The 9,707-nt window shown below is 40.9% G+C and overlaps 1 protein-coding gene across 1 annotated transcript in view; it reads left to right on the plus strand.

The window, feature by feature from the left end:
• The window catches only part of flrt1a (fibronectin leucine rich transmembrane protein 1a), a 59,266-nt gene extending 50,993 nt beyond the window's left edge, over window positions 1-8,273 (plus strand). Inside the window, exon 3 of the mRNA XM_026922497.3 lies at window positions 757-8,273. Within this exon, the coding sequence (XP_026778298.1) occupies window positions 908-3,001 (2,094 nt within the window). The 5' untranslated portion in view covers window positions 757-907 and the 3' untranslated portion in view covers window positions 3,002-8,273. The remainder of the gene's footprint in view (window positions 1-756) is intronic.
• The last annotated feature ends 1,434 nt before the right edge of the window (window positions 8,274-9,707 follow it).

Consider the following 9,707-nt stretch of genomic DNA (forward strand, 5'->3'; position numbering starts at 1 on the left):
TGTGATCCCACACACGTCAATCACTCTCTCTTTACCTCTCTCTGTCTGGAATCTTTTCAGTTGTATATCAGAGAAGTGCCCCAAATACCCCATACTTGTCAACAGATTCATTTGACCAGCTGTTTAGTCTCAAACATGCTCTTATGGAATACCCTAAACCAACTTTCCTTGACAGAAACAAACTGGGTCTCAAATACACACAAACACACACACACACAGGTGCAAAACCACACAAGTATACATGAGCTGACTCTAATGCATTGTCAACAAACTGAGATTGTACAGGGAAGGAAGGGAAGGATGGTCATGTTTGAAAATATTTGTGATGCTTGGACAGAGATCACTGTGTGCACACACTTGAGAGTGAAAGGGATGCAAATGTTCCGCACAACCATTGGAATGTGTGGTTCATCCACAGTCATTTGTTACCTACAAAGTTGACATCACTGCTTTTTAATGGCATCAAATTGTGTTCCGTTCAGTAAACTCAGCATCTTGATCACTCAGATGGGAAAGATGTCATAAAGTTGTTTTGGCCCATTTTTCTTGATCTCCCTCAAAGTGTCTTTATATTGCATGATGACTGGTGTCTACCTCTTCAGTAGAGTTGTTGATGTATAATTGTTTTAGATCTGTTTGGACATGTAATTTAATAACACTATACAGAATGTGGCATTTTAGGTTTTAATTGGAAAATCAGAGGGATCTTGAGTACTTTAGGTATTAATTCAAGCTTATTTCTCTCTCTTTCCTCAGGCTGGCTGCCTTAGCCCTACTGTGGCTCAGCACTAAACTGCTCAGCAGCTTAACAGGAGACCTAGATTCTGGGTATCTGTGAAGTAGCTACACAGAAGAGAAGGGCACATCATCAAGAAAACAAGAAGACGAAAGGTTAGAAAGTGGAATCATGGCTCCTGAAGTCATGGCTGAGCTTCGTGATTGGCTCTTTCTTCTCCTGCTGTGCCTCACACTGTTGGCCGAGGTGCTGCAGTGTGCTGCAACTGCCTCACAGAGAATGGATGCCGAAGGGGATGTAGTGTGTCCCTCCGTGTGCCGTTGTGACGAAGACTTTATTTACTGCAATGATCGTGGACTGAGTGCTATCCCACCTCTCCCCCCATCTGCCTCCATTCTTTATCTTCAAAACAATCATATAGATAATGCAGGACTTCCCACATCCTTGGAGTACCTCACTACTGTGGAGGTTATATATCTCTATGATAATGAGTTGGATGACTTTCCCATGCACCTACCGCCATCATTACGGGAACTTCATCTCCAAGACAACAACATCCGGGTGTTACCACGGGCTGCATTAGCCAGGTTGCCTCTCCTGGAGAAGTTGCATTTGGATGACAACTCTGTGTCCACAGTTAGTATAGAAGACCAGGCTTTCGCTGACAATCCTCGTCTTCGTCTGCTCTTTCTTTCCAGAAATCACCTTTCCAGCATTCCCTCAGGGCTTCCAGCCTCACTAGAGGAGCTCCGCTTAGATGATAATCGTATCTCAACAATTCCCACACATGCCTTCCGAGGTTTATCTTCTCTGCGCCGTCTTGTCTTAGACGGTAACCTTCTGGCCAATCAGCGCATTGCAGATGACACCTTCTCACGCCTTTCAAACCTCACTGAACTGTCTTTGGTACGGAACTCCCTTCAGACTCCACCTCTCAATTTACCTAGTGCACACCTGCAAAGACTCTCTCTCCAGGACAATGCCCTGATCCACATGCCAAGGGGCTCCCTTGATGGAATGCGTGGTCTTCAGAGGCTGGACCTTTCCGGGAACAACCTGACCACACTTCCCAGAGGTTTGTTCCGGGACTTGGAGAGCCTGGGGCAGTTGCTTGTGCGTGGCAACCCTTGGCACTGTGGGTGCAACCTGCGCTGGCTGTATGACTGGCTGGAAGCCAAAGGGAACACTATTACAGTCCGAGGACTAACTTGCCAATCTCCAGAACGAGTGCGTGACATGCCACTAAGGGACCTTACTAGCCAAATGGATGACTGTGAATTGGCAGCTGCTGGAGGTGGGGGGATAGGTGGAGTGGGCTCACCAGGTGGGGGAGGTACTACTGGCAATAGAATGGGTGGAGTAGGAGTCAGTTCCACAACTCTGTCCCCTCCACAAGGATCCCTGTTCACTCTGCGGTCCAAGCGACCGGGTCTGGGGCTTCCGGACAAAGGCTTAGACTACACACTTGGCAGCAGTGGTGTGGGCAAGAACCTGGCCCTGAATGTAAAGCCACTATCCCATGATAGCATCAGGGTCACGTGGAGTGTGGCTCAAACATCTTCTTCTTTCAGGCTTAGTTGGCTCCGCCTGGGGACTAGTGCTGCAATGGGTTCCATTACTGAGACTCTAGTGAGGGGAGACCGAAGAGAGTATCTCCTTACTGCCCTCCAACCGGCATCCAGCTACATCATCTGCATGGTACCCCTAGTCTCTGGCACTGGGAGCAAAGGCAGCATGTCTGGAGGGAACACAGACACGGATGAGGCTCCAGTGTGTGCAAAGGCTGAGACATCCGATCCCAACCCGTCTGATGTTGACCAAGGGGAGGATCGGGGCTCGGAGCACATCACCTCACTTCCACTTGCTGGGATTATTGGTGGTGCCACTGCGATAGTCTCTCTAACACTTATTCTTGGAATATTCTGCTGGTATGGCCATCGCTCCAGGCGCTTCTCCTCAAGAGATCACTACAGCCGCAGTAGCTCACGCAAAAGCAAGCATTATGATGACTACATTGAATCAGGCACTAAAAAAGATACCACCATCCTGGAGATCCGAGGACCTGGATTCCAGATGACACCAATAGCTGCCAGAGAGACACTGCAGCCCAAACCAGTACAGGAAGACTACATAATACACACAATCTTCCCTTCCAATGGCACAGGTCTATACAAACCGCCCCATCACACAACTAATGCAGGCTATGGCACAAACCGTGGCTATAGAGAAGGAGGTATTCCAGATATAGATTACTCTTACACGTGATAAGCCTGATTTAGTGAAAACTATTTAAAAATATGGTACTGGATAGATGCACATTTTTTTTATCTGAATGGGGTCTACAGAACCCCATTGTGCCTTCTGTCACCATTCCAACCTAGCCTGCTGTTCATGGCACCAAGGAAGCTCTAAATTGGCCCAAATGGCTACTAAGAAACCATTTTCTGTGTTTGGCACCAGGAAGTGGCTATACCATTTTAAGCAGTGATTCCAACTGGCATTTTCACTCTTCCCAGTGTAACCTGGCATGTCCTCAGCATCACTGCTTTATCCCTGGCTCCCTCAGTGAGGTGGATTCAAGGGCAGTACAAACTGAATTTTACACAGATATTCATTCTATTTAGAGCTCAAATCATATGTGATATGGATAAATGGCACTTACTGAAAAAAGAACAAATTTGTATGTAAACCTTCATCTCCTGTGACTCTGATTGTTATCTGCCCAACTGCTTCATAGTGTTGCTCCTGACATGATGTGGAGGAGTACAGTACTGGATAGAGTGGCTAGAAAGAGAGAGAACACCATGTTGGATAAGGATTTCCCAAAATCCATTGTTGTACAGGGAATCAAAAGATGTCTTGGCAATGCAGCTCTTCTGGGACTAAAAGCTTGCTGGAGAAAACACGGGCTAACATTTTGGTTCCAGTTTTCATAAGCAACTTTGAACTTGGACATCTGGTGTAGGATTTTATGGGAGAGTATATGGAGTTACAAACAGTGGTCGTGAATAGTGATGCACACTAGTTTTAAACACCTCAAAATGATCTTCATATGGTACCAAGTTTCTTGCTATCTGGTTCCTTTTAACATGGAGCTGAGGAGAAATGTGATCTATAAGGTTCAATTAGACTCACCGATTTTTTTTTTAAAAGAAAATTGCAACACTATTATAAATGTTAAACACAGGCAAAGTGTGTAGATATTTGAATCCAACACAAAGACTTTTGGAAGTGAAAGTGTGGAAACATATTGTGTTCCAGAATTGTTATGTATTTTTTATGTAAGTTTATTTATCCCATACTGCTGTCTTTTTAGTTTATATCTGTTCTATGGTTTAAATAATCTGTTTAGATAGAACTCGGTCAGTCCTGCTGCTGGTGACATTAAAAACACTGTGGTTTTGCCTAGCCCTGTAACTCATGTAATGATTAAGGATTATTTTGTGTTAAATTATTTGTCATTATATCACTATGAACTCTCCACCTGACCAGTTATACCCCAAATTTTACTATTTTTCTAGTCAGATCCTCCCCAAAATCTGCCAGTGTGACTCCTTCACTCTACCCCCAAAAAGAAATTAGTATTGATAATATTCCTGTTAATGAAAAAGCACTATGATGGCCCCAAACTCTTAACTATTCTCCTGATCTGTGGATAGTTTTAATGTATTTAATATTGGTGAAGGGAAGCTGATTCTATCTCAGCACAAAAGAGCCACCTCTAACCAATAACCTTTCTCCTGGAAATGGATTCCATTCAATGTCTGGTGGGCACGTGGGCAGGACATCAAGCTGACACTTTGCTGTGTGATTACTCACTATAATTCATTTGGCTCTCCAAACCCAGCTGTAGTAGATAAGGCTGCTATCTACTCCAAATAGATATAGCTGTAAATTAGAGGTAGTGTTGAATGAAATGAAAGATAGCAAAGAGAAGGCCTACAAACCGTAACACTGTGGACCTACACTGTGGGAGAACAGAGCACTTGTTGCATGACTCTGAGAAACGGATGTATTTATTATTTATTTTTCTTTTCTGTTTGTTTTTTTTTTACACATTTTTGTAAGGGAAGTAGGAAATGCAGGAGTGGGAGATATTAATTTTTGCATATTCAAACAGGTTTTGTTCAGACATGCATAGAACTGTTATTTGTCTCCCATATGTCTACAATAACATACATCACCCTTTCCCTTCCCTTCCTTTCCTTTCCTTTCCTTTCCTTTCTGCTTCGTCCCTTTTCTTTTTTCTTTTCTTTTGTTTTCTTCTCTGTCCCTTTTCCTTCCTTTCTGTTCTGCTCTGCCCCTTTTCTTTTCTTTTCTTTTCTTTCCTTTGATTTCCTCCTCTACTCCTGTCAAGGAAAGGATTTTAACTTTTAATGTTTAAAAGATGGAAGCAAATTAAATTAGCCCGTCAAGTATATCTGGCTTGTCTGTGATTGTGTTTGACATTACAGCATAGTAGAATAGTGTGTCTTTTTGTGGAAAGTGGAAATTGGCCATTGCCCTTAGAAATTACAGGTATGATTTAACTATTTTCAGGTTGCTGATCATACTGTGTGGTTACTACTAATACCATTCTTGCCTCCTACTGAAAAAAACACACCTTTGTATAACAAAAGACTGCTCAAGATTTTTTAATGATTACTATTATAAAAATCCACTAAGTAGTTAAGTGGAGTATAAAATAAAGATATTCAAAGACTTTCATAGCAATCCTACAGGTGAGAGTACTACAACAAGCTTCAGTTTTGACTAAAATCCTTATCATGTGCAGAGAACTTGCACATGAAAAAGACACCATTGAAATATCTCACCTTTTCTTCCTCACACACTTTCTTATATTAGAAATTCCCTTTGATGTATTACTGTACCTTCCCTTTGACACTGCAGAATGTGGCACAAGGGTGTGGGCATGTTTTCATAAGTTTGTTTTGTGAATATGTGAGGACACATATTGTATGTCGTGTCTATGTGGGGTCGAGGTGTTTGAAGCATATGGGGTCAGTCATGGTTTTTCTTTTGTCTTTTTTTAAAACCATCTGCAGATTCTGCACCTCCTGCCGACACGGACCAGCAGTTGTTCCACCTGCAGCCCATTTGCACAGATGTCTCCCTACACACACACACACACAAACACACACACACATAAATACACACATTGCCAAACTCAGCTATAGCCACGCACATTCATACTGCTACTGTCTTACTCCTGAGATGAGGGCCTCACTTCCATACTCTCTAAAAATAACACTATTTTCCTTGTTTACGCTCATGATATAATGCCACTATTACACTGCATTGCAAAGGGGTTTAGTTGAGGTCTCTATTTTCCTTCTGTCTCTTCATGCCCTTTTATTTTTCTTTGTTTTTTTATCACTCTGTCTCTGTTTCTGGAACATTCCCTCAGGTGCCTGTTCTGATCATCATCTCTTCAGAGCTATAATCATCACACTCTCTCAGCCTTGTGGATGAAGAGTTATAGCGCTTTCAATCTGTCTAAGTGATGTAGTCTGCCTGTAATGACATCATACCTATGGAGGCTACAGCACTTATGCAGAGCTTGACGAGCCATCATAAGGACGTCATATCACATGCTTCAAGGTCTGGTATAATTCACACTGGTACAGAACCATTTTACAGCCACTAGAGTCAATCTGGCTGTAAAACAACCACGCAGTATAGCTCCAAAACTATTTTACCCAGCATCAGCAGAGATACCAAAGTGTGCTTGCACGATGAAGGTGCCGTTCTATCAAACCTGCAGAGCAGCTGTTTAGTCAAAGTAGCTACTCTGTAATACAGCTCCATTTTGTGCAAAGAATGCAGTCCATCACAGGGACATAAGGAGCAAAGATGCAATGCCGTCTGCCAGTATAACAAAACCATAATCGTTAAAGGCAATGAAATGAAACCCATCATTTGGGAAACAAGACTAGGCAAGATTGCATTTTGCCGGACCAGAGTCTGCCATTGGACATTTAAGAAATCATTCACTGTAGCAACCACAGCAAACAGTGGAACTTGAGAAGCATCAGAGATACATGTGCTATTTTTTTTCCTGACCCATATTCTGACAAATCTCTTTTACTGGATATCTATCTCCATTTTCCAACTGTAGCTTCTTGTTTTCTAAGATTATGGATGGATTGCTAGTCCATGTCCTAGGTGTATGCTAACACCTGGTGAACATTTCAACAGTATGGGTCAGTCAGTGAGTGTCTCGACAGTACAGCAAAAAGAAGTATTAGGGTGTCTTCTCTCAAAGAAATACATTTTTTCTCGCTATAAATGACTGACCAAGTGACACGAATGAGGAGCAGTCTTAGTGTAAACACATTATATATTTTTATCAATATGTTTGTCCAAACTGACCTACAATTGAGGCAGAGTCCATTTCAAAGAAAGTTCATAGCTGGGCATGTGAGTGGTGGCTTAGCTCTTAAGGCTCTAGGCTACTCATTGTGAGGTTATGACTTCAAATCCCAGCACTGCCAAGCTGCTACTGCTACCCTTAAGCAAAGTGCTTAACCCTCAACTGCTCAGCTCAATTGTAAGTCATGTTGGATAAAAGCAGCAGTCCAGTGGCCTCCATTGTAGTCCTGGAATTTGAATTCAAATCCTTCTAGTACTGTTTTAGAATCTTAAACACTAACCAAAATACATGTAACCAGATACAAGTGCATTATTCAGAATGAACAGATAATGTGTTTAAATACACATATGAATGGGAGGTGCACTTTTTTTTTGACTGGGATCCTGCAGAATGCATAATAAAAAAAAGTCATGTAAGTGGGTGGGTCTTATATTCATGTGGGTACAAACAAGTAGTCAGATATGAAGCTTGCAGGACAAACAAAGATATCTTCATTAATGTGAATACATTTGCAGAGTTCATTCATCCTTAGTCACTGCCTGGTCAGGGTCATGGTAGTTTAATGTACTCTGCTAGTTTGTCTATATTTTGGGATATAGAACTAGATTAATTATAAAATATCATGGACAGTTGCAAACAAAATTAATAACTACAAAATTAATACAGTTTTAAGAAAAACAGTAGTGTGCACTTCTCAAGATGGAATCAATTATGAAATAGTGTGATGTAGCTGAGGTTGACAGGTTGACAGTGGTGGTGTTTTCAGTGTTTCCTGTTTTTTCAGGGGTATAGTGCTGGTTCATATTTAATAAAAAAAAAAATTCCCACTGCCCCTTTGTTAGATAAATGAATAAATCCTAGGTTTTCACAAGGCTAGTATGTTGAGGCTTGATGAACTGGTCCTCTGCTGTCACTAGGTTTTCTATACGTGGCATGTCCTGTGGGAGGCTTTAAGAACTACTGTCTCATCACTGTCTTTGCAGAATGGCTGGACACAGCAAAATGTATGCTACTACTAGTCCTGAAACAGAAAACAAAAAGTCCTGGAGGATATGATGTACCTGTTATTTTAGTTTTTTTGCTCCCTTCCTAAAGATACAATGCAACACTGTAATGGGATTTTTTTTGTCTACCTTGCCAGAAAGAAAGAGATAAGTAATAAAATATATATATATATATATATATATATATATAGATTCCCCTCTACCATTCTTTTTGTACATTGCTGCTTTTGAAAACAGGGCTTTCTTCTTTTTCATCTGTTGGACTGGCTGATTTATGACTCAAAGAGAAGGAAAAAAAGACTATTTTGTATAAAGTATGTTTTTTTCTATGTGATTAAAAAGAGATGTACTGAAACTGGCTCTGCTTTTTTGTGATGTCCTTGAAAACATAACTGTAGAGGGTGTGTGGCTGTTCATACATTTGGAGTGTTTTAAATGCTTTCTTTTTCTTTCTTTTCTTTACTTTCTTTTTGTTTTATTTTATATGCTTCTTTCTCTTCCACACACAATTCTTACATTCTCTGTTCTCTGTTACACACTGCCACTAACGCACAATACAGAGTGATGACTGATACAAAGAATAAAAGATTTAAACTTGTTTTAAATTATTTATCATTACCATGTCATGAAACACAGTGACACAATATTTGAAATATGAAATTAAAAATCCTGTTAGAAAAATGAGGTAAATGGGTATATAATAACCTGCATGTCAAGACACATTTAGAATTCATCTATCTTCTTCACATATTCATCTTCATCGGACTCACCCTAAAGGTCACACACAAACATAGGTTTGTCTTACTATCCTTGTAAGGACCTTCCATTAACATAATTATTACTGCCGTTAATTAATCCTCTGCCTACACTTAAATCTAACACTAATCTTAACCTCAGTAAGCGAAAGGAAAACTTTTACTTTTTAAATAAAAGCTACTGTTTTTGTATATATAGATAAAAAATTTTTTTTTTTTTTCACATGAGGATGGGCCAAACGTTCCCACAAATTAAAGACTGTCAGATATTTCTATTCTTTTGGAGACATGTGGTCCCCATCAATATATAAAAACATGACCGCCCACACACTCACACACATTCAGTTTCTCTCTAGCTTCCACATTCCCATATTGTACACTGCCTTCACCATGTATTCTCATTCCAATTTCTGCTCTTACAGCTCCCTTTGCTGATTGCTGCATGCGGGGAGAGAGAGAGAGAGAGAGAGAGAGAGAGATGGAGGTGAGAGTTGCTGTGGACGATGGCTAAAAAACCAACACAGAACAAAAAAACAGGTTTCGCTTACATCAAGCATCACTTTAGGCTGGTAAGAGCGATGTTTCTGTCTATCTGTGCACCTGGGTTCTCTCTGAACAGAAGGACGGAGAGAGAAAGAGAGAGAGCGAGAGAATTATTATTCTGAGTCAACAGCCTCCTGGTCCATAGGGAAATAATCTGCTGAAAAATAATTCTTTTAGTCGACACATTTGGCTGTTCAGAAATGTGTTTCTCACCTCAGCGGAGGAAAAGTTCGCATCATTGTTTCCACACAATCTCTCATGTTTTAATGCCAGACTGCCTCATTCTCTATCTCTAG

Source organism: Pangasianodon hypophthalmus, chromosome 27 (genome assembly GCF_027358585.1).
Source record: "Pangasianodon hypophthalmus isolate fPanHyp1 chromosome 27, fPanHyp1.pri, whole genome shotgun sequence".
NCBI lineage: Eukaryota > Metazoa > Chordata > Actinopteri > Siluriformes > Pangasiidae > Pangasianodon > Pangasianodon hypophthalmus.